This window comes from Lutjanus erythropterus, chromosome 2 (assembly GCF_056507025.1).
Source record: "Lutjanus erythropterus isolate fLutEry1 chromosome 2, fLutEry1.hap2, whole genome shotgun sequence".
NCBI lineage: Eukaryota > Metazoa > Chordata > Actinopteri > Lutjaniformes > Lutjanidae > Lutjanus > Lutjanus erythropterus.
This window is the reverse complement of record NC_139318.1, coordinates 20,708,863-20,735,276: the sequence shown is the minus strand read 5'-3', so window position 1 is coordinate 20,735,276 and position 26,414 is coordinate 20,708,863. Positions and strand designations below refer to the sequence as shown.

At 37.4% G+C, this 26,414-nt stretch overlaps 2 protein-coding genes across 2 annotated transcripts; both read right to left on the bottom strand.

Annotated features, from left to right (window-relative positions):
• Nucleotides 1-571: 571 nt before the first annotated feature.
• On the bottom strand, nt 572-12,024 carry LOC146331469 (sodium- and chloride-dependent neutral and basic amino acid transporter B(0+)-like). Its single transcript, XM_084731440.1, has 14 exons — nt 11,965-12,024; nt 10,283-10,427; nt 10,057-10,188; nt 7,877-8,038; nt 7,506-7,623; nt 7,294-7,426; nt 6,723-6,863; nt 5,613-5,748; nt 3,601-3,909; nt 3,381-3,499; nt 3,184-3,283; nt 1,868-1,977; nt 1,258-1,425; nt 572-1,163 (listed from the first exon to the last, which is right to left on the bottom strand). Exons 1-14 carry the CDS (start codon nt 12,022-12,024, stop codon nt 1,035-1,037), a joined length of 1,962 nt encoding a protein of 653 aa, XP_084587566.1. The 3' UTR covers nt 572-1,034.
• A 3,557-nt stretch (nt 12,025-15,581) lies between these two features.
• On the bottom strand, nt 15,582-25,083 carry slc6a14 (solute carrier family 6 member 14). The gene is made up of 15 exons (XM_084731452.1): nt 24,976-25,083; nt 22,244-22,388; nt 22,002-22,133; nt 20,402-20,563; nt 20,056-20,170; nt 19,833-19,965; nt 18,630-18,770; nt 18,415-18,550; nt 17,737-17,829; nt 17,527-17,652; nt 17,307-17,429; nt 17,115-17,210; nt 16,917-17,026; nt 15,997-16,164; nt 15,582-15,888 (listed from the first exon to the last, which is right to left on the bottom strand). Exons 1-15 carry the CDS (start codon nt 25,039-25,041, stop codon nt 15,733-15,735), a joined length of 1,902 nt encoding a protein of 633 aa, XP_084587578.1. The 5' UTR covers nt 25,042-25,083; the 3' UTR covers nt 15,582-15,732.
• Nucleotides 25,084-26,414: the final 1,331 nt, after the last annotated feature.

Here is a 26,414-nt window from a genome sequence, read left to right as displayed (position 1 = left end):
TTTTTCATGGTATTGAAAATGGTTTTGAATATCAATATTTTTCAAGGTATTGTATCAAACTTAGATATTCCTGTATCATGAAAACACTATAGCAGAAAGAAAAAGGCAAAAACATATTGTATATTTCTACAATGTACTTACAGAAAACACACAAGTACATATTCTCATTAAAACACATGGACACACAATATTTACATGATTGATATAATTTGTCAACACAGTTACTGTCTCAGTGTCTTGTCCCTACTTGATTTGAAATGAAATAACTAAAATTGAAATGATGTACGAGAAAACAAGGGAAAAAGCACCACCTTTTAAAATGTAAAACTTACCAAATTCTGCCACTAATACTTTAATACTTGCATATAATATAAATTCGAGCTTTCTAGTTTTCACACACACACACACACACACACACACACACACACACACACACACACACACACACACACACACACACACACACACGCATTTAAGTTAAGCAAGAAATAAATTTTTCAGGAGAAAATGAAATATATCTGAATTAACTCATGTCATGTCATGTCATGTCATGTCATGTCACATCATCTCAGCTCATTACCACCTGATATGTAGACAGAGTCTTAAACATCATCGGACATCTGGCAAAGGTACATTGAGAAGATACATAATTTTAGATCACTCAGCTCTACTGCGACGGAACAGAGATTTGGTGTCATTAGCGCTGAAATGATCCATTAGGTATGTTAACGATGAGGTAGTTGACCTGAAACCCAGACAAAAAACTCAACATAAACCTCACGTAACAGCAGTGGTTGGTAAGTGACCTCTTAAATTAACTGATAATAGCAGGTCTGATTTTTCATAACTACATTTTTGTACCATATGTGGGTGTTAAGTTTTGAGTAAAGGTGATTAGGTGAGAAGACGCATTTAGTTTAGCATTCAGTTTGATAGTTGTTCCTTTTCAGTCACTTTTATCTGAATCTACAGCACAATAAATGTATATGTGACACATTAGTATGTTACTATACAAACTGGTGGCAAGATTGCATTTACATTTCCTTGTCGTTTGTTGACACTGCTCTTCTTTGGCGACAGCGTTCTTGTGAATAGCGTTCTCCTCGATGGATGTCCAAGTAAGGATGCCAGTCCTCAGAGGGAGAGCACAGTGACTTCAGACGCTGTAGGAAGGATGGTACAACTGGATCATTAATATGAGTGCACACTTGAAAGGGCATAACTTGATGATAATTACTATAAAGAAATCACACACACCTTCCAGGGGCCTCCCTGTGCTCTCATCAGCTTATAGACAGCAACGACAGGGATCCAGATGAGAATGAACGCAACCATGCACCAGCCCAGAGTCAAGCCCCACACTGGGTACTGGACCTTTCCATAGGTGGGGGGCACAAAGGTTACAAGAGACCAGACCAGGATCACCTGAAAAAAAAGTTACTGTTGAACAGGACATCTAGTCACTGGCATACACAGACTTTATAACCTGGAACCTTCATGTCAAAGATGTTCGCAGGAGCAGCTCTGTCCAGCGCCCCAGCCTTGTTGTTATGAACCAAGCTTTTTACTTTGTTGAATTTATTAAGATCTAATGCTCATCCTCTCTTTGTGTTTGCTTTGCTGAGGACTAGCCCCTGAATCTCTGCCCATGTATGTGAATATTATCAATTTCAATTTTAATTAAGCTATTGCTTCATTACGGTAATGCCAGATTGGTCACTCACAGCTATAAAATACATTTACTATAGTGCACTATGTACATTTTTAAAGTAAATTTTCTGCTTTTATTTCAATATAGTTGTCCAGATTATCTACTGAAAAATAGTAGTTTACATTAAGTAAATAACAAAGGAGCTGTTGCACTCACCACAGTGATGCAGGGGCTGATGAAGAACCAACACACCCTCCACCACAGCCAAAACCAAAAGCTCTTTTTTCCAAGCATCATCTCAATGTCTTTAATTAAACGGTTCCCCCCTGGAACACACACACACACACACACACACACACACACACACACACACACACACACACACACACACACACACACACACACACACACACACAGATATATATAACATGTACATGTGCACAGCTCAGGTCAATAGAAAGCCACATCTGGTGCTCATGCATAAATCAGTCAAACACTCAGTCAACTGCTGGTCAAAATGTGCTATTTTTATAAGCCATAGAAAACCACTGCAAAATTGATAGAGGGGAAATCAATCAATGTTTATCTGAATTATTTACATGTTCCTTAACATGTCCATTTCTCCAAAAAGACATGCTGGTTTAAAGAGTTAAAGTTAGGTGATATTATATATTTTACTTCTTGTCAACAAATCCCATGAAAAGCCCCAAACCAACAATGAATTCTTCTTATGCGAGATTATCTTGTGTGATGCCAAAATCTGAAGCTGAAGCTTATTCACCACAGACCTCCATTGTTGTCCAACACTGTTGCACTGGGTGACATGTTACTTCAATATGATGAACATGAGTGCTGTAGTGTATTTTGAATCAATCTCACAATGCTGTAAAGAAATTCATGGTATATTAAAGGTCCACAGCTGAAGCTATAATACTGACCACAGGACCACACTGGTTGATTTTTTCTTTCTATGCACAGCTGTGCAACCCTCCAAATGATAAGAACTACACATTTCTGTGTAAAAAAAAGCAAGTTCATCTGTTTAAAAATTATTTTAAAAATCCTGCCCTGCTGTGACTATGTAATGTGTTGTGTCTGTGTCCCATATATTTTGTCTTTAGTTGTGTTTAAAAATGAAAGCCTATATATTTATCATCTATTTAACATCTTCACGAGGAGTGAATGGGGTTGGCTACCACAGAGCAGATACAAAAATCTGAAAGTGCCAAGAAACTGACTAATCAATTGCTAGTCATAGTCTTTTCATGGTGTTTGCTTACTGTTAGAAAAATATGGATTATCATCAGCCTTATCCTTTAGTCACTCACCAGCAAAATTTTGCAAATTTAGGTAACAAAGACAGTTGGAACTAAAATAAAAATTGAGAAGATAAGCTGGGTGACATACAGATCTATGACAACAAAGTAGCACAATAACTGCACTTCATGTTTACAACTGTTCAGTAGGTTGCCAGGATGAAACAACATGTTAAGTTTCATTTATAAAATGTTAAGCATAGCATTTATGCTTACCATATATGTAGAAGAAGCCAGTGACCTCTATGAGAGCCAAAATAAGGAGCACCCAGCTGGAAGTAAACTGGTCAATTAGCGTTACCCAGTATATTCCTGCCTGTCACACATGCAAACACACACAGAAGCACTGCAGGTAAGCAGGGTAATAATGTCAGACAGTAGTAATAAAGTCACAGCCTTCTGATTTACAGTACCCTCGTGACACATGGTAGTCCCAGGAGGAAGATGATGGAACAAGTTGCTATAGTCAGTGAAGCACGTTTGGATTTTAAGATTGTAGGGAAGGCATCACTTAGACAGGTAATGATCACCTCTAACGACAAGAACAGAGATGACATTCAGTCAGCCAGAAAGGTGCTTTGGTATAGGTTGATATTCAGATATATGCCAAACCACTGGTGATGACAATCTCACCAAATAATGTAAACTGAGAATCCAGGCCAACTATGAACAGCATGAAGAAAAACAGGACAGACCAGAGACTGGAAATGGGAAGCTTAGCTAAAGCATCTGGATATGCAATGAATGCCAGGCCAAATCCTGCACAAAGACGGAGAAGCAAAACATCAGAGAATATATAGCAGCTTTTTAACAATTTTAAAAAGTGCACTGATATTGTAGGTGTCTGACCTTCCCTCACCACCGCTCCAACAGGCTTTCCATACACATGAGCCATGTGTCCCAGAATAGAAAAGATGGCGATGCCTGCAAACACACTTGTACCTAGGAAGAAAATAGTCATGTAACGTATCCTGGTCTATTTCATATGTACTGGAGATTTATAACTACCTCAGGTACACAAGGTAAAGGTATTCAAACATAACAAGGCCTCCTACATAAAATAGCTGGACTCAAACCATTGCCTTGAAGCTTATATCTAGCTACAGAAAATGAAAGCAACAGCTATGAATGTCTCTCTCTAAGGACTCATTGGTCCCACTGTATTGCTGTTCACCACAGTGTCTTTTTTATACTACCACACAGGGGCACCTAAATCAGATATTTTCAAAATCTATACATAGTGGCGTTAAAGGGATAGTCCACATTATTTGATGTGGGGATGTACAGTATAAGGTATATATATCCATATTCATTTGCATTACTTACAGTAGATGGTGGACAGCATGCTGTAAATTTGAAGAAGCAGAGGGGGACCAACACAGAAGCTCAGTGGACCAGGGTCAGCAACAAAAGGTATTTTAAGGTCCACCTGAATATCAGTTGACATGGTTTACATGTATGTTATTTTTAGAAAGTGTTTACTCTTTACTTCAGACTGACTTTTACAATACAAAACCCTTGTTACATAAGCCATTTTTTATATTACTACTTAGTTTTGATACCTTGAAGTATGACCATTGCTATTTATAGGGGAAGTATTTTCATAAGCCTTTTTTGGCTTCCAACCTCTCCTGCACATTGTTCCAAGGTTTTTATTATTTGTATTGTCATTTTTGTATGTATATAGAGAGTGCAACTAAACCAAACTAAACTAAACTAAACTAAACTAAACTAAACTAAACTAAACTAAACTAAACTTCGCTCTATCCAAACCTACCAGACTCCATAGGTGAAATCAGTAATTTTACCTTTCAGACCATGGGAGTTTCTGCTATACTACTGCCTTGATCTGTGAGTTTGTTTCTGTTGTTGTGTGACTTTGGTATTTTAAAAGGATAGTTTGGAATCACCAAAGTCACACAATAACACAAACAAACTAACAGATCGAGGCAGGAGTAGACCAGCAACTGCTGCATTCTGTGAGGTAAAATTACTGAATTTGCCTACAGAATTTGGTTGGTTTGGCAAGAGCAATTTTTGGCTTATATAATAGTTTCCCATCAGTAAAGTCTGTCGGGCGGTAGCTGTTTAGCTCAGTTGGTAGAGCGTCTGCCCCATGTAGTGAGGCTGCTAGTCATCTGCAGCGGCTGCTGGTTCAACTCCTGCCTGTGGCCCTTTGCTGCGTGTCATCCCCTCTCTCTTCACCCCCCTTTAAAAACCATAACAGAAAAGTCTGTCTGGTGACAAAACAAAGTGGTGAAAATATTCTAAATATGGTGTACACTTTAAGTGATATGAATTCGTCTTTACTTGAACCTTTTATAGGTGGCTAAATTACCTTTTGTTGCTGACCCTGTCCACACTGCTTAGCTTCTGTGCTGGTACTCCTCTCTGTTTCGTCACATTGGTGGCGTGCCGACCAGCAGCTACTGTAGGTAACACACTGACTGTTGATAAGTACCTCACACAGCCCCCTTCAAATAATCTAAGCTATCCCTTTAATATTTACTAAATTAAGTATTTACAATGTGATATTGTTAGATCTGTACTTAGCTCTGATAATCATTTCTTTCTCAATAGTGAAGATGCAAAAATAAGTAAACTTGATTTGAAATAGGGCTTAAGCTGAAACGGTGTACTCTTACCATGGTTAATGAAGGACACAACAACTGAGTCCAGGAACATGTTGTTGTGGAAGTTGCTATAGGAACCAAGAGTCAAAAGTCCCCCCATACCAATGGCGAGGGAAAAAAGAGTCTGAGATGCTCCATCCCTCCAGACCTAAAACACGTTTTAAAACATGTTTTAAAAGACTGATATTGGACATATTTTGCCAACTTTTTAGTCATGGCAATGCTCATCTGTGAGTCCATTCCACCACGAAAATTTGTACAGACCATTGAGATAAACAAAGATGGACAACATGCCTGCATGTCCTCCCACTGTACAAAAATTGAGCCAAAATATTCCTGATATGAAAGCTGCCATGTGCCGCTGGTGACATTATTTGGAGTCAAAGTCTGTGCAGTGGTGATCTTGGTATGAGGATGGGGGAGAAGGGGGTGGCTTTTGAGTTCCCTCCCATACAGCCAGGCAACTTAGTCATGACCAGGGATCAGCTGTGAATAATGATGTGAAACCCACTTTTTATAGCATCAAAGAATTAATTAAAACCAAACTTATCAGAAAAATAAAACACTTCAACACACAACAGTCTGATAAAAAACTGCCCAAAATGACAGAAACCATATCTGGGAAAAGTTTATTTGATTTGTACTTTTATCTTTTAGTTTGGCAAAACCCGTCTACTAAAATGTAGGATTTATGTCCTGTATTGCAGGCAGCCACCCGGGGGCAATCAAGATGTTTTGGCCTCACTTTTGGGGAGCTGTCATGTTGTCTATATCTATGTCAGTGATACAGACATTCATGGTTTCTAGATGACTAATCCCACTGAATTTGGTAAGATCCTGAGGTGTCATTAGCATTACCATGAGATTCACGTTTGTCTTTTTCAGTGAAATGTCACAACAATTATTGGATAGATTGCCATAATTTTTCCAGTACTTTGGTTTATGATAAAATACCTCCACGCCCATCAACCTCGAGTTTGTATTTAGTGCTGTCACTGAGAGAATGTTAGCATGCTTACATTAGCATTCAGCATAAAGTGAAACCGTGCCTCATGGAGCTGCGAGGCTGCAGATTTAACTGTCTTAGCCTTGTGTTGTAAACAGTGATAGTTTGGTTCTTACCTGCCCTTCAGTCAATTTAGTCAAATTGGATTTGGAACCAATGAAGAACTCGATCCCATCTCTAGCTCCCTCCAGTGTCACTCCTCTGATCACCAAGATCAAAATCACCACATAAGGAAATGTAGATGTGAAATACACAACCTGGAGAGACAAAAGCCACAAATACATATACCAGGTGTGTGAGCTGATCACAGAGCAATGCAAGTACCTTAAGGAATAGTTTGGGTTTTTTGAAGTGGGGTTGTATGAAGTACTTATCTATAGTCAGTGTATAATCTGCAGTAGATGGTGGCTGGCACGTCTCCAGTTTGGAGAAGCAATAGGAGTATCGATGTAGGAAGCAAAGCAATACTTCTCCATACTGCAGGCATTCAACCACCATCTACTGTAGGAAATTCGCTGACTACGGATAAGTAGCTCATAAAACTGTCCCTTTAAGAAAATGAATGTATGAACCATGGCTTGTATATTCCTAGATAACACATAACAGCACATAATTATGCTTTTCCTGTACTTGAGGGAGAACTTGATCTTCACAAACTGTAGACTAGGACTTGCTCTGAGGACTTACTTTGCCTGAAGACTTGATGCCTCTGATGAGCGCTGCAGCAACAACCATGGAGCTCACCAGCAAACAGAGGGCCAAGTGCCAAAGTACTGGTCCAGTTTCATCTAGACCGCTGGATCTCTGCAGAGCCACTCGACTGAGGAGGAGAGACATCTGACTGTAACCACAGCAGTGTTTTGTATCTGTGCTTGTTTGTTTTAGTGTGTGATTCTTACTCCCAGTACTGTTCACTCGGGCTCTGCACTGGAACTGAGATCATGTTGGATGAAGGACAAGTACTGTTCTCCAGTTGAGTCCAGTTGGCCACTACAACACCACTTACATTGCAATACACTGGAAAAGGTGACAGGACCAGTGAACGTCTTGCATAATAATGATACTGATCAAAGACGCTGAAATGCTCTTCTTAGACAGGTTTGAGGATACTTCAAACAACCTTCTTCATCTTTACCAAATTATGCTATTTTTGTTCAGTTCAGTTAAAACTCAAAGTGGAACTAATGTCAAAAGTGTAAGATCAGCATAATTCAATTAGCAGATTTGATCAACACATCTTCACAGGTAAAGGTGATGAATGGGGACGCACCTGTAGGTGTGTGGCTGCATTTACTGTCAGCCCAGCTGAGGCAGCTGGACCACGGCAGAGGAAACTGGAAGGAAGCAAACATGTAGTACAGGCTGTAGGCGATGATGACATTATAGTAAATTGACACCAATGTGTTCACCATAACCACGGAAAGGCCAACACCTGGAAAAGATAATACAACCATGATTCAACAAAAGTTGGAATTTGTGTCAAATGTTAACAAAAACAGAATGCAATCATCTGCAAAAACTTTGACCAATATTCAATTGAATACATTACAAAGAAAAGATATTTCATAGTCAATTTAATGTTCAATTTAATGTTCTAATGAACATTACTGTTTTTCTTGTAAATATATACTCATTCTGAATTTTGATGCCTGCGACACGTTCCAAAAAAGTTGGGACAGGGATATGTTTACCACTGTGATATATCATCTTTTCTTTTAACAACGCTCAGTATGTGTTTGGGAACTGTGGACACTGTTGAAGTTTTGAAAGGAAAATTCTTTCTCATTCTTGATTGATATACAGCTTCAGGTGTTCAGCAGTCTAGCATCTCTGTTGTTATATTTTGGGCTTCATGCATGCAGAACATGTTTTGGCATTTTCTTGCTGAAATAAGCAAGGATGTCCCTGAAAAAGACGCCATCTGTATGGCAGCAGATGTTGCTCCAAAACCTGTATGTGTCTTTCAGTATTGATGGTGCCTTCACAGATGTGACAGTTAGTCATGACATGGGAACCAATATACCCCCCCATTTTGAAGTTAGCGCTGGCAACAAATCTGGATGGTCCTTCAGCTTGGGTCCCAGATAAGTCTGCAGTGTTTCTGGATGATGCTGATATCTAGCTTTCAGTTTGCATGGTTGGATCTTAACTTGCATTTGTAGAGGCAGGAATCCCATTCTTGAGTCCATGTAGTATCCCGTCTACAATAATGTGTTTTTTAAATGCAGTTTTTCATGCAGTGCCAGCTAAGGGGTCAAAGGTCACGGGTATCTAATGTTAGATTTCAGCTTTGCCCCTTACATGCAGAGATTTCTCTGGATTCTTTGAATGATATTTTGGATTGTAGATCATGAAATCCTGAAATTCCGTGCATTGAGAATTGTTCTTAAACTACTGGACGATTTGCACACGCAATTACCCACAAAGTGATGAACCTAACCCCATCCATGTGTGTGAATGGCTGAGGATATCCCTTTATCACCCAAGTTTTTCCATTCGTTTGTTACCCCAGTCCCAACTTTGAAGTCGAATCACCAAAGTAAAAATAAAAAACGAAGAAAAAAGTATTGGTAAATCATTTAATTCTGTTTTTATTTATGTTTAACATAAATAAAAACTGTATAAAAAAACTATATAATAATGCATAAATGCAATTTGCAATATAAAATACTATAAACATTAAATTACAGACTTTCATCTGCTCTCTTTGCCTGTTCTGCTGGGCAAAGCAAGACCCTTAAAGCACTTTCCACTATTAAAATAGTACAGTATTCTTCAAACTTTAGTTACAAATATTATTGATTTAGATTAAATATTGAACTTACAATTATGCTAATTCCATCATTTATTATACTAATTATTAGTAACGGTTGAGATCTTTATTTGACAGTCATCTCTAGAGGATCTTTTACAGTACTGTCTATTACTGTATTTGTCTGTATTCTCAGTCATCCCGGTCATGGTGTTCGTATCAAGGTTTGTAGTAGGCAACTGGACTTGATAGAGTTCTTCTGAGAACTTCAGAACTTAAGAAGCCTCTTGGATGAGAGGCGAAATGTCTTCAAGAACTCTATCAAGTCCAGTTGCCTATTACTGTACTGTCTTACATGTAGAGCTATAGAAATTAATCGAATAACTGAGCAGTCCATTGAAGGAAAAAAATTTAATTGTTATTGTAAGTTTTTCAGTCAAATTTAACAAACTTGCCAGTTCCAGGTTCTGAAATGTGAGTATTTGCTGCAATAGCTTGACTGACATTTTCCAGATGGTTCATTTTATAGACTAATGAATAAATCTATTAATTTGAAAAATTAAACAATAATAGAAATAACTGATAGTTGCAGCTCTTTCTACAATAATTTAAATTTCTGTCTAACAGGTGAACAGTATTTTACACATTCACATCACGGTCACATTTGATATCTTAGGTGTGGGGTCTTTCAGGCTTACCCTGCAGTATCGGCACTGCTCTCCAGATGTTGATTGGACCTTGGCTGCAAAACTGACCAATGGCATTTTCCAGGAAGTAAAGAGGAACTCCACACAAGGCCAACATCAGGAAATAGGGAATGAGAAAGGCACCTGCTCACAGGAATAAACACTTTTCTTGATACTCATAATACTTACAACAATGTTATAATAAGTAATGTTCTTGACACCGATGCCAAATAATTACCCCCTCCATTCTTGTACGCTAGATATGGAAATCTCCAGATATTTCCCAGACCAACAGCATAGCCAACCATAGAGAGCATGTACTCTGTCTTGTTGGTCCAGTTTCCACGCTCAGGATTCTCATCACCTTCATCCACATGACAGTCCTGCTCAAAGCAGAGTTTTAAAAAAGGTTTTTATATTGTTAGTTATTACCTTTATTGTGTAAATTAAATCAAAAATAAATAATGCCTGCAATATAAGAATCACATTTTGAAAAGCACAGGTGCTACTAATAACATTAACAATGGCTCAGTTCCACTAATCTGAATTCAGTTGTTATTAATGTTATTAATGCATTTTGACGAGTATTTTTTTTCTCATGCCTCTTTCTATTTTTACTCAACTACACCTCAGCGGGATATATGGTACCTTTTACACCACAGCTTTAGTTATTAGTTACTTTACAATTAAGAAATTTACATTAAAACATGCAAAATTTAAAAATAGAATGTGATGTTTTGTTGTAAATTAAGCCAACACTACACTATCCAACATTACATTTAAAATGACTAGTGGATCACACAATTTACACTATTGTTAATGGTAATTATTTAAAAAAAAAATTGTTGAAGTCACTTTTCATGCAAACCATTTAATGGCTCCACAAATATTAGATTTTGCTGCTTTTTATTTTACATATGTTAAAAATCTTAATTCATCTGTAATAATTTTGGGGTTTGGTTTGACAAAACAAGTACTGTGAAGGCGTAATTGTGATAGAATTTATCATTATGTTCTCAACTCTTAAAAGCCAAAAATCAATCAATTAATCAAGAAAATAATCAGCAGATTAAAAAAAATGATGCAGTCTTATTTCAGCTCCACCTTAACTAACTTAAAAATCCTGTTTTTACATGAATGTACATGTCATAATCATCCAATGATATAACAGTGACAGGGGGCATTTTCTGCATTGAGTGCTTTTACTTTACTTTAATCCTTTAAACATATTTTTATAATTACATACTTTGATTTAACAGCTTGCGTGCAGGATTTAGGAAAATTGTAGAAACATTTTCTCCAACATTGACTGTGAATTACACAGACAAGCACATACGTACATGGTGTATGAAACACTGTGGGTATTTTGTGACTGGGAATCTTTTGAGTTAACTCAAGATGAAATCCACTAACAGTCTATTTATGACTGAAATAAAACTTGTCAACATCATGTCAGTCAACATGTGAAGTAAAGGTGGGGGAGTTCAGTGGATAAGCAAATGTTTGAAAAGTAGAATTCAGTCCCCAGGGGCAAAAATGTCTATAAACAATATCCTTCACATGAATGTCTGTTTAAGTTTTCCTGATACAAAAGTTACAGCAAAAGATATTTTTTGACAAATGACAAACTATCCTAATGTTTTTCTGGTATGCTATATATGGGCTATATGTGGTCAGGAACACTGCTGTATATAATTATGTTTCACTTTGTTTTATTTTGTTGTTGGTACGTTTGTTGCAAATTTAACCATCCATTGTACAAACAGAAATGAAAGCTATCACTACTGTTAACAACAGGAAGAAAACTTATTTTTGACATTGTAATAAATAACGTTCAGTTTAACATTTTGAAAACATATAGGTGCCTTATATAAATAGGTTACAGTTAGTTATTCGCTTTACAGATGCCTGTAATCCTACCTGATCAGCAAGAATAGCAGGATCCTTGGAACTGTTGCAGCCATACTTCCACATTTTCATCTGCTGATGGTCTGTAGAAGAAAATTCAGATGGCTCCAGTAAAAATAAGTCTCAAGTCACATGATCCAAACTGGTTTCCTGCCAATCATTGCTTTCAGAGAGACAGGAGCTGCAGCTGAACCTGGATAGACAAGTCTGTGTTTATTTAACATCTAATGGTTTTAAATGTACAGCCAGGCAAAACCTCAAACTTATATGTATTTATTTATCTAACATTTAAACTCATTGAATTTATGAATTCACATATATGACAGCTTAATATTTTTTTTAAGCTTTTTTTTTGGCATTTATTTAAAAACTACATTCCCCGTGTTTTTGCCACTGGTGTTGCCTTATTGCTTTGGCAATATAAAAGGGTTTCATTGATTCATTCATTGTCTGTAGCCGCTTATTCCAGAAGGGTCGCGGGTTGCCAGAGCCTATCCCAGCTGACATTGGGCGAGAGGCGGGGTTCACCCTGGACAAGTATAAAAGGGTTTTATGAAATATTATTTCCCAATCTCATCGGCACACAGAGTAACAAAAGAATAATGATAATACAACTAATCAGAAGGTTATCTTTCATTTATTTCAATCAGGTTTGTTAAAAGTGTGATTGAATGGCGTTTGGTCATCTGGACAACCATTTATTTGCTATATTATAAACGAGAGATAGTGCAATACTTTGAATCTTAACTGTAAGAGAGTTTTGCAAAATTCAATGCATGTCAAATTATCATCATGTAAAAAATGACACATTTTTTATGTAAGAGTAAAAACACACAGTAACACTTGTGATACAAATTACACATCTTTGCTGGTGTTACCTATAAGGAGGGTAATGCCAGAGGTACTAGGCCAAACTTTGCCCAAAAGTATCTTCTGCCACAAATAAATAAAAAAGATGGAGCACTGAAATGTTACTTCAGTCAGTGAACAAATAAACAAATGCTACTGGAAAATACAGAGAGAAGAAAAAGAACAAAATACTTAAGTAACTGTCTGTTTTTCCACTTCTCACGACAAGGCAAAGGATAAAACAAAAAGGGCCATTCAACATCATGCACTGACTTCACAATAAACAAACCAAAAAGTGATTCCAGACTTTATTAAAAAACACAATCAAAATGCAAAGAAAACTGTATCATTAAATAAATACATAGCTTTACAAACCAGTGAAGCTCATGTGGTGTATGATTGTATCTTCTCTAACTACCACTGCAGTAAATTGCTGCGAGCTGTAAGCCTGTCTGGCTGAAAGACTGAGATCAGACTGAGATCTCTCATGATGTCAGACAGCTGCATGGTCACTGAAAGCATCTGTAATAACAGACATAACCATTCATGCAACAGCTCATTACAATACCTCAGCTTTTATTGTGGTCACAGTCACACACATGAAACGCAGACAGACAGTCAAGTGCTCCAACACCTGATGTCGGCCTTCAGGCTTGATCAAACACACAATGACTCTGCACACACACTGAGAAGATCTATTGTAAATATGAAGTGTCATATCAGTAAATACTGGATGACATAATGTTACCTTCACACACACGGATCGCAAAATCAGCGGTTTATCTAGTTTTACAGCTTTTGGTTGAAATGACTTCTACGGCAATGAATAATGTTGCTCTTTTGGTTTTCATTAGGTTTACTTGACATTACCTTGACATTACCTGCAAGCCAATAAAAAAAAAACAAATCATCAATAAAAGTAGTGAGTTTGCCTCGATCATAATGACATTTTGACTCTCCTGCTTGAGCACATCAAACACTGGCTTTGCATTTTTAATACATACTTTATCTGGTCCTGTTCCTCTCTTGGGATCTTCAGTGATCAGAGGGTTGGTGTCTTCATGTGGTGTCCTTGAGGGGTCCGTTATAGGTCCAATCTTTTCATGAGTTGAGCTTTTTTTTATTCTTTTGGTTTGTAATTCTGGGAACAAAGTTACTTCACACTGCTATATAAAGACTTAATGATAGAATAACAAATGATACTACATACCAGACAATGAACAAAGTGTAAATCTTTTAATTAACTCCACTCATATCAAGGCATTCCTAAAGCAGCGACTCGACCACATCTGCAACAGCCAGAACATCTGGGTTGGATAAGACAGCATCACAAGCTTCCAGATGAAGCTAATAACTTGTGAGAAGTGATGATAATGAGAAGTGTTTCTGACATATAATCTAGCCTCGCTGGCATAAACATTGTGTACAAAATATTAGAAACATTTCTCAGTATAATGCAATACAGTTCAGCAGAACCACAATCTACAACTTCCAAACAGTTAAATGGATATCTCTCTAAAACGGTTTAAACCAAAATGAACATTAAAACCTTCCTGAAGGTTTTTGCAAGGCCTTCTATAAGACTGTATTAATTTTAGCTAGATGTACCTAATAAACTGGAGACTGAGTGTATTTATCATTGATATACTGTTGTATACTGTTTTATACTGTATACTGTTTCTGACTTTGGCGTCCCCTAGTGGTAATGTCAAAAATACAGTCTGTGGCAGCCATGCAGCCTGTTGGTAGGAAGAACTGTGAACACAAAGACATGACTCTGCATTATGCAACACTTATCTAGATAATGAGACAAGCCTAAAGGAGAAGTTTGTCAGAATTTTGTCTAAATCATGCAAAACTTAACGAAAATAATCAACAGCTTGATGTTATGTTGAAGTGGACTATGTATTGTGTTGCAGAGCTATCTGCTGAAGTTAGCACACTAAACAGCAGGCCTGACCTGTTTTGTCTCATTATACCACTTTGTATACCACTGAGGTGCTTTTCTTGGTTTAGTTCTGGTCAGAACCATCTGCCACTGAAGCCCATGTGAGATTAGCTTTAACACATTAAGAAATATCTGATCTATTTAATTTTAATTTGATTTTTATTTAAAGCAGCTTGACAACTCGTGCTTTTGTTTGTTTCATCCCTGCTACATTACTAACAAGTATAAACAATTCAACACATATAAGAGATGCAGAAACAAGTCATTTATTGTAGATTATTAGAACAGTGGATTTACACAAGTTAACTGACATGGAAAAACAAGCATGATTGCTGACACAAAAATATTTGAACTATAGAACATTAAACATTTTGAATGAATAACAGCAAAATAATTAAAAAGTCCACAGATCACTGACAAAGTAATAAAGGCCACCAGATTCCGAAGCCTTGTTGTACAATATTATTGATATATACAGTACATATAGATATATTGGAAAGGATTTCCTTTAATATAAAAGTTTTGCTACTATTGTTCTAAGTAGCTTTCAGCCCCTTGTAATTCATCGTTTTCTGTCATTAGTCTGTGTGGTTGTGTCCTAAATGGCTCTGTTCCTTTTAATGCAGACTTCACACAATTGTATGCTACCTACCCCAGCAAGAAAAGCTGGACAGCAGCTGATAACGTGGCTGGTAAAAAGAGTCTAATAGACCCAGATATTTTTCCCTGGAGGTGGTAGCCAAAGCACAGTATAAACAAAAACAAATGGTGACATTGACATTTAGCAGATGAAACATTTAAATGGGAAGAACGTTACAATGGGGTAACCTTGTTACATATTTTTCTCTGAAAAAATAGGCAGGAATTTAAATTTAATATTGATAATGTGCTGAGTTTGTATTTCAGTCACTCTGTCTCCTGGAGGTCAAAAATCAGCTTTCAGTACAAAGTGTTCACAGATTACATTACTGCATATAAACATATCAGAGCCATGAGTTTGAGATTACGTTTATGTTTACTTCTGGTTTGTTTCTACGCTTCATCCTGTGGCGGCAGCGCTCTTCTGAGTAACGTTCTCCTCGATGGATGTCGAGGTAGGGATGCCATTCCTCAGCTGGAGAGCACAATGTCTTCACACGCTGTGTAAAGTAGGAGATTGGCATCATTTTTTCACATCTTTGAAAACATGGAAAAAATCTCAAACAAGAATGGTGTTTTGAGCCACCAGTGTTAGCTATCATACACACCTTCCAGAGGCTTCCCTCTGCTCTGATCAGCTTATACACAGCGATGACAGGGATCCAGAGGAGGATAAATGCTGTCATGCACCAGCCCAGAGCCAAGCCCCAATCTGGGTACTGCACTGGTCCATAGGAGGGTCGTGTAAAGGTCATCAGAGACCAGACCAGGATCACCTAAACAAGAAAGTCGGCCTGTTTCATTAATCAAAAATGATCTAAACTAATATGACATATGTGTGTGAGTAGGTTTAATCTGCATTTACAGAACATGGGTCATTCACTTTTTTGATTTACTCAGAAATAGTGATGTTTGACCATATAATAAATAGTGGACAGAGCTTCTTGGTCTGAAAAGTAAAGAGAATATGGAAGTGCCTTAAATCTGCATGCGTTCTAATGGCCAGCAGGGGGCGACTCCATTGGTCTCAAAACTAGTTTGTATGTAATCTTAGGGTAAAACAACCTCACTTCTCACTTATTACTTCATTAAACAGTTTCTTAATGAGTTTATGGTCTCAATCTGTAGTTTCAAGTCTCCTTCTATACAGCATGATGGTCATTTGATAAATTACGGTAGCATTTACAGGAAAATAGACAATAAAGCACAGTATACTTTAGGGCAAGGCTGCTTTGTGATTGACAAGTCATTATCAATGAGTCTGTCCAGTGCAACGCACAGCATGAAACTCAGATCAAACTGACAAACTAGCCAGTACTGATCAAATATGAATGAAGATTCTGTTACTATATTGCCAATTTTTCACCACAGAAGCTTTAAAACTGTATTTTAGTTTACTATTTATCTGTAATATGATACAATAATTCTTGATCAAACTCTCATCATCATATGCACATTCAAGTGAAAACATGATTAATACAAAGTGAGTCTCTTTTGTTTCAGGGACATCGTGTGATGTCGCACTCACCACTATGATGCAGGGGCTGAGGATAAACCAACATGCTCTCCACCACAGCCAGAAAATAAAACTCTTATTGCCAAGCATCATCTCAATGTCTTTAATAAAACGGTTCCCTCCTAGAAACAAGAGAAGAATACACACATGTATACACATCTGGAGTTTCTGTCACTTTCATATGCACATATCTCCACTTATCATACGTACCATATATGTAGCAGACACCAATGATCTCAAAAAGAACCAAAAATAGCAGCACCCAGCTGGCAGCAAACTGGTCCATCAGAGTCACCCAGTATATTCCTGCCTATTCCAGACACACACAAAAAGATACACATAAGATGAGTAGGTTGGCTCGGCCTCAGTCAGACAATAACATAAAGTTACACTGAGCCAGACTTGCCCTTGTGACACATGGCAGGCCCAGGAGGTAGAGGATGGAACAGGTTGTGATAGTTGATAAAGCACGTTTGGATTTGAAGATTTTAGGGAAGGCATCAAGCAAGCAGGTGGTAATGACCTCTAATGATATGAGGAGAGATGTCAAGATGCATTACTTAATCTATCACAGCAACAATCGTTTGAATTTTATATGAGTATGAATGGCAACTTATCTCACCTATTCCTGCAAACTGAGAGTCCAGACCAACAGTCAAAAGCATGAAAAAGAACAAAAAGGACCACAGTGGGGAAATAGGAAGCTTAGATAGAGCATCAGGATATGCAATGAATGCCAGGCCAAACCCTGCACAAAGACAAAGAAACAAAACATCAGATGCCACGTGACAAATTTTTAATAATTAGTATCCTCATGGTGTGTCTGTCTGACCTTCCTTCACCACTTCTCCAACAGGCATTTTGTAAATGTGAGCCATGTGACCCAAGATCGAAAATATGGCAAAGCCTGCAAACACACTGGTACCTTGGAAAAGATGAAAATAGCAAAATAGGTTAATGAGATATATAAACTGTTGTGTAAATAGTTGAGCAAGTTTGGTACCTGGTGGAACATCGGTGAACTTTGTCTTTTCCTGTTTTCTGTACTCATGGTCTGCGCTATAGGCTCATCTATCTGAGGATGGCTAAAGGATGCTGCTGGGGACCTGGAGATTGTCACATCTTAAGTTGATAGCTTGATTACAAAATATTAGCTAACTGGCTAGCTAATGATTGATGTAGATAATATAGCTAGTTAGCTAACTTTGCTAACAGTAGCTTTCAGATCTAACTAGCTAGCTAATGTTTGATGTAAATTTGTTAGCAAGTGTTTTGCTACAGAGCCAAACTTGCTAACTAGCTAGTTGATGATTAGTTAGCTAGTTAGCTAGTGCTGTGCTAACATTAGCAACCAAGTATGTGACTGTATATATATTTTGCTTTTATCAGTCCTCCAGCAACATCTTCTAACAACCCCAGAATTTGTTTTTTTTTTTCAACATAGACAAGCCGAGCACAAAGGAGAAGAAAAAGTTAATTGATGTTCTAAAAAGGGTTCCTGTGCTCCTACCAGCATTCGTCAGTGTGACAATAAATGAGTCCTTGAACACATTGTTATGGAAGTTGTTATAGGATGCAAGAGTCATGACTCCACCCCAGCCAATTGAGAGAGAGTAGAAGGTCTGAGTTGCTGCATCTTTCCACACCTGAAAAAACAAACAGTCGTGCTTTAAACTCATGTTGATGTTCTGTGTTACAGTTAAACAGGGATAGTTGAGTTCTTACCTGTGCTTCTGTCAATTTGGTCAGATTGGATTGAGAACCAACATAGAACTCAATCCCATCTCTAGCTCCCTCTAATGTCACACCTCTGATCAGCAGGATTAGAATCACCACATATGGAAATGTAGCTGTGAAATACACAACCTGAAAAGACACAAGTCGTGAGTTAAAATTGTGAAGAAAGTAATTAACACATTTATATTTTCTTGTTGCTGCTGGGAGTTTAAAGCGTACATTGTAAAACCCTACTGGGTTTATAAATTTCATTGTGTTTGCCATGGTAAGTTGACTTGCTTGACAATTCACTTATTCACCATCTTGCCAAGAGTTAAGTTCAGAATATTGACACCACTCTCATGTCATGTCCTGTTAAAGATGCAGCTGCAGCTGCAACTGGTTGGTTTAGCTCAGCACAAACACTGGAGAAGGTGCGAAACAGTACTCTGTCCAAAGTGAACAAAGTCTGGCTATCAGTGCCTCTTTGGCTTGCTGATTAAGACTTATTTTGTTTGTTTAATCTGCACAAAAACAAACCATAAAAACAGCTGTTTATGTTCTGGAATATTCCTTGTCCTGGTCCAGTGAAGGTGGAATTTTACACTTCACACTTTTTTTTTACACCAACTATGATACTATATACTTAGAGCTACAGAGGTGCTGGTAGGTGGATTTTATTACCTTTGGACAAAGCCAGGCTCTTTCACCTTGTTTTTTTTAGCTCAACATATGGCAATGGTGATCTGTTGGTTGGTCCACCACAAAATCCAAACAACTATTTTCCAGATGACTTGCCATGAAATTTGGAACAGATGTCTGATCCCCTGACCTTTCCCTTCACACCAACAGCAGGTCAAAATTTCAAATATGTTCAAAAACTCCATGCTTTTCATATTCCAGAAATAAGAGATTTGGCCAGTGGTGGCTGGTCTATAGAGAGCGCTATGACGTCACCCCACCTCTCCCCACATCTAACCCACTTAATTACTTTAAAATGTATACTGTATATTTCTTTTAAATGAGCAATGACAGTATTGTGTAGTTAGTGAGTAAAATGTATAATCTGCACTAAAATGTGTTGTTAAAAAGATTTTATGATGTATAAAGTTACGGATAGGTCACATGTTTCCAGCTTGGTGCTTGGTGACTGATTTTTGCAATGGGCTTAAAATATGCATTGGACTTGCTGTGAGGTGGATGCCGACTTACTTTGCCTGATGACTTGATGCCTCTGATGAGCGCTGCGACAACAATCATGGAGCTTAGCAGCAGACAGAGGGCCAAGTGCCAAACTACTGGTCCAGTTTCATCTAGTCCGCTGGATCTCTGCAGAGCCACTCGACTGAGGAGGAGAGACATCTGACTGTAGCCACAGCAGTTTGACAAATGCATGTATTTGTTGACGGCATGAGTGTCAGTGTGTGATTCTTACTCCCAGTACTGCTCACTCGGGCTCTGCATTGGAACTGTGATCATGTTGGATAAAGGACAAGTGCTGTTCTCCAGAGTCCAGTTGGCCACTACAACACCACTTACATTGCAATACACTAGAAAGGTAAAAAACAAAAAAAATATGGGTCAGTGTAGTGAGTATGTACAAGCATTAATTTCCAAGAATGGAATAATTATTTGCTTATTTAGCTTTGACCTGACGTAGTTTTAAGTTGCTTTATCTTCTCTAGAAAATTCAGATATTATCCTCTTATCAATATCTTTATGTCACCCCTGCCCCAGGGGTCCCCCAAACAGTAAATCTGATCAAAAAAAAAAAAGATCACCTGTATGTGTGTCGCTGCAGTTATTGTCAGCCCAACTGAAGCAGCTGGACCACGGCAGAGGAGACTGGAAGGAGGCGAACATGTAGTACAGGCTGTAGGCGATGATGACATTATAGTAAACTGATACTATTACAGTCACCATAACCATACCAATGCCAACACCTGGAGAGGTTCAGAGTGAGAGAGACATTATAAGGCTGTGCTGATTTTATAAAACATTATTGTAAGAACTGTTTTTAAAATACATTTAGCTCCATTTGGGTGAGGTTTTTTCATTGATTCATGTTTAGGAACTTTCAAATGTCCTGAGGACTAAAATTCTCTTTGTAAAGAAAAAAGTTTGTTTTGGGTTGCACTTTATTTTACAGTGCACTAATAAGACATGACAAGTCATACTTTTTTTCAATCAAATTAGACAAAAAGACTAGAGTATAGTATAGGAGAACTGACGGTGACAGTGAAACCTGCACAAAACGCGAAAGTCTGCATCTTGAGCCATTGTTTGGTTTGTGTGTTCTGCAGGGCCAGACATATATTATATTCCATTTATGCCCTATTCTGCCAGTAAATCCCTGTACGTCTTACACACTGGACCTTTAATGCGAGGTTCATCATTATATTTGTCATGTTTACTGCCATCAGTAATACGTCATAAAGTGACAACCCCTTCAATATGATTTTTTTCATTTCTAGTTCAAGTTTACGTGCAAATTTTTTGCATTTTTTCTGAGGCTGAACCTGAACCTCGCAGCCAGGTGTACACTCAGGTCCCGGGCACTCAGCTGCCCCACTTCTGATCTAAAATGTTGTCCAGTGTCCAGACAACCATAAACATTTACACAGATAGCAGATCTCTGAGAAATTAAAATTGATTAGGAGTAAAATTAATAGAAATAAATAAATGAATAAATAAATGAAGATATGCACTTTAACCTGTTTGATTTGTGACATGTTTCTTTTATCTGATTAAGTGTAAGGTATAAATAATCATACTGTAAAATCAAATTCATTATTTATTTTGAAGATCATAATGATTTGTAAAATATTCAAAATAATTATCAAAAATATTATAACTGATAACAATATTTTTGTAATTTAAATCCCATAATATGACACAACTGTGGCACTAAAGATTTAATTAATTAATTCTGCGCAAGTATGTCAGCACTCAGATGTGCGCAGGTGTGCTCTTGAGTTTTTGTTGATTCTGTTCTTACCTAAGAACAAATTTGACATAAGAAAACATTTAATGAATGGCAACATCTTTGTGAAAACTGTATAAGTGGGTTTTAAGAAGAAATTTCTTCTTATGAACGGTTGATGAATGAGGGCCATTCATTCAAGGTTACATCTGCTTCAAAGTCTGTCTTAAAAATATAGTCACGTTTTACGACAGACTTGAAAAATTTTGGGTCTATACACTGCTTGCTGTAAGAATGTACTTCAACTTGTACCTTTGGTTTGAAGAGTTGAAATGGAACAGCTCATTTGAAGTCAGGAGTCATAAAAAATATGCATTTTTTGCTCCACAGTTGATCATTAACTAACAGCCTCATTAAATCCCTAATGTTTACCATACAAACTTGAGTGGTGGTCTTACCCTGCAGCAGCGGCACTGCTCTCCATGTGTTAATTGGACCTTGACTGCAAAACTGACCAAAGGCACTTTCCAGAAAGAAAAGGGGAATTCCAGTCACCACCAGCATTATAAAGTAGGGGATAAGAAAGGCACCTGTTAACAGTGACAGATTGGGTGGGACGGGAGTAAAATAAACACAGCATTAACAAAGTTAATATCAAACAGGATTTCCAACACTCATGAATTAGACACTAAATATTTACCCCCTCCATTCTTGTAGGCTAAATATGGAAATCTCCAGATATTTCCCAGTCCAACAGCATAACCAATTGTAGAGAGGATGTACTCCTTCTTGCTGGCCCAGTTCCCACGCTCAGTATTCTCATCACCACCATCTGTATGCAGGTCCTGCTCATTGAAAAGTTTCAAAACTTATTTAAAGTGGTAAAAGTTGTAAAATGTCTGCATGTCTGCACCCTCCAACATGTCCTAAAAACAGATGCAAAGAGTACATTTTAGAATGATGCAATACAAGTTTCTTCAATGCTAAATAATATCTGACAATTTATTCATTCATCTACCTTTATTTAAATGTATACTATGTAGATTATGCTTTTAGAGGTCTCTCTCACATTAAAACAGTAACAAAAGACAGTTTGATGACATCTGAAGTGCTGCGGGATCATTTAAGTTTTATTTCAGTTTTTATTCAGTGCTTAACAGCCACCATTGCAGATGAAAATCTATCTGACAGGACTTGGGCAGAAATCATCTTCATGTATTAAGATTGTATTCACGTTAAATTTAGTCACGTTTATTCACTTCCTTCTTCACTCTATGTAGGTGGCGTATCCTGTGTTTTACCGGAAGCACAGCCGGCTGGCCCATTAGGCAATATAGGCAAACGCTAAGGGTGGCGTGGCCTCCGGGGGGGCGCCACAAAATCAGGAAAAAATTCACCTTCGATATAATTATATTAAAACTAGTTATTACTATTAACTCTTAAAATGGGAAAGCTAACATAGATTCAAATGTAAAGCAATGCCCAATTAATATTGCTACAAATGATAATACCAAGTAAGTCCCCCCTCCCCCTCCTCTGGCTGATCAGTACCTGCTCGCTCTCTGTGGGGGGAGGGGCAAATTTATTGATGTGACCCCGGAGAACTTCGTAAACATGTCAAAATGACCTAAACTGTCCAGAGCACACACAGCAAATTTCTGGAGTTAAAAATCTGGTAGTTAGGCAAAAAAGTGTTAAATTTGCGGAGTTTATTCTTTAACTGTGGTTTGTGTCAAGGGATACTAATTATTAAACTAAACTAAAATATTAGTAATATTTTGGAGTTCATTCAGTGGGTGTTAAGGAGCGTAATTTAACCTCTCTCCTGGAGGTCATGTTAAACTGTTGCCCCATGACTCCACACTGCGCACAGCAAGCTGAAGCTGGACTTCATAGTGAGGTAAGATTGAGCCTGTTTTTTGCTTTTGCCTTTAACTTAACTATTATAAAATGTTCGGTAGGTATAGCTTACATAGCATTTTTCTTGAAGTTGGTACACTAAGCTATGTATGTTTGTTTTGTATTTGGTATTGAACAGCTCTGTATTTTCCATATTATTCAGAGTATGCTGCATTTGGTCTTTGGCTTTTTGCTCGCTCCGCTGTAAAGGAGATAAAGTTTAGGCAGCCATTCTTTCTGTTGAACCTTTTAGAAAAATATGTTTTCCCTCTCCAGACAAATGTGTGCACACTGTTGGTTAGGAAGAACTAGTAGATATTAAAAATTAATTTGAAAAAGTTGTATTAAAATATTAGGTTTACATCAGGTGGCTGAAATAGTTGTCCTTTCCTTATTAATTAAATTTTAATTTTGACTTCTCACTGATGTTTGGAGAAGAGGCCACATCAAGGTTCCTGCAAAAATGGAACACCAGTTTTAAAGACAAAGTCATCCAGGAGTTTACCTCATGTTACACAATGTTCCACTAAACAGACACTGCTGTTATGTTTTTATTGCTCTTTAATTTAGTAGTATAGTATTTTATTGTTTTTATTGCCTAAATCTGATGCAGTGTGTATGTTACTGACTGTTTTATACAACTAAAGCTGCACTGTTATGACCTTGAAGGTGGTTTAAATGTAAATGATTTCTTTTTCTAAATAAAAAATCTGTTGAAAACGGTACATTGCGCAGCAGTCATTTTTATGTAACATATATGAATAATATATAATAGTTAACTCTAAAAAGGGGTTGAATTAAATATAATTTAAGTGTTCCTCCTAACACTGGTAATGAGTTAATATTTAAATTATCTCAGTTTTGGGTTACATATACTCTATATCAGATTGGAACTTCAACACCTGAGGAGTAAAATTTTAACTCAGAAAAAGGGGTTCACGATCAACTCAGAAAAAATAGTTATTTTTACTATGGGTAGGGCTTTGACTGGAAGTTGTAGCAACTGGAAGCTAGCAAGAAAACACACATGGATTTATCTGGGGTTAAACATTGTAGGAAACATTCAAGTCCCATTGAAATGCAACGTCTTGTCTGCCAGGGAGTCCTGGTCAAGATGGTCAGCAAAGAATAAAATAAAAGGTTTAATATAAAAGTATAGATGACAGACAACAATCAGATATAAAACATACATCACAGAAACATAACAAAAGAATGCAAAGCATATATAGATCAGGAGATAAAAAGACTTGAGAAAAATGGGACTCGCTCTGTCAAAACAGGATACTTAAGAGTAATGGTACAATGGTAATCTATAAAATTGGTGACTGGGAATTTTGTTTTTTGCAAGCAAACCATCAGTTCAAACAGAAAGAAAGATAAATACCAAATTAAGCAAATAATATGTGTTATGTTCCTTTGTAGATTTCCACCGTAGAAAAATAGAACGCACCTAATTCCTTAATCCTATTCAATGTAACTATTGTGTGGTAAACTCTCAAGTGAAAGTCTGGGCAAACAGGTTTGCAATCCTACCTGGTCAACAACAGCAGGATTTCTGAAAATTAAATCCTTGAAACTGTTCCAGCCGTATTCCCTCATGTCCTTTCCACCTGCTCGCTAATGATCTGTGGTCATCACTCAGGTAGGTCTGTTTTAAAGTGCCCCCCTCTGACAGACAAGGGAGTAATGTTTTCCAACCAATCACCTGCCCAGACCCTCCCCCAAAAACACCCCTGACCCAGTTGTATGTGTGTCCAATTACTCTTTTTTTTTAAAACTGGTATCAAGATTTAATGCACATTAGTGAGATAAGTTTCCCTTCTGATACTAATAATGACACCCATTAATCTGATATAGAGCTGTGTAAGTGCTGCCATCTGTATAATGTCAGTATTTCTGACCATAATATTTCTCACAGTGCTCATTTCTGCTGTTTACTACTATTCTTCAAAAGCTGACTCTTTATATGACTCGTCACCTCAGACTGTGTGTAAAAACAGCATTATTGTCTCCTTTTGATAAATAGACAGAACAGAGGAGCTGTGACTGCTGCACAGTAATACAGTGCTGTGTGGTGTGTGTGTGTGACTCAGGGAAATGACCACATACCTGCAACCACATCTTAACAAATACTCCCTGAAGCCACTCCTGTGACTGATGATGGAGAGATCTCACTTTGGTCAGTGACATCTGCACATAATTGCTGTGCTGTTAGCATTTCTACATGTGTGTCACCCATAATCACAACCTGATGATGTGACCACAACCATGTCAGATGACATAACTGGTGACACAGAGACATACATGAAACAGTCCTGCGCTGCCCCATTAATCAACAGATTATTGCAACACCTACTACACTTATGAAAATAATCATAGATAAACAGACACACACCTCCCTAAAAACTGTCTGGTGTGTTGAATCCATTTTTGCACATTACCCAGATGATTTTTTGCACATTTCACATTATACATTGCCTTGTCTTTTAACAATCTCACAAAGTGTTTGGGAACTGAAGACGGTAGTTGCTGAAGTTTTGAAAGTGAAATTCTTTCCCATTTTTGCCTGATATACGACTTCATATGCTCAACAACCCAGGGTCTCTGCATCAGCGTCAGTGGTACCTTCACAGATGTGACAGTTACCCATAATGCCATATTAAAAAAAATAATAAAGTTAAATCAATTTAAATGTTAAATATCTTTTTGTACTGTATTCAGAACACAAGTTGAAAAAGATGTGTAAATGATTGCATTCTGTTTTTATTTACATTTGTGTCCCCTGTTTTTGGAATTGGGGTTTGTATTTTGTTTATTGTTTCATACCAACAAACCACAGTTAATTCCTTGAATGTTAAAAAATACTTGGCAAAAAAAACTCTTTCTGAATGAATTACATCCATATTTAGTATAAGCTATTAATGTGTGTATTCTGTCACTTGTGTTTCTTAACAACACTGATATGATCATGT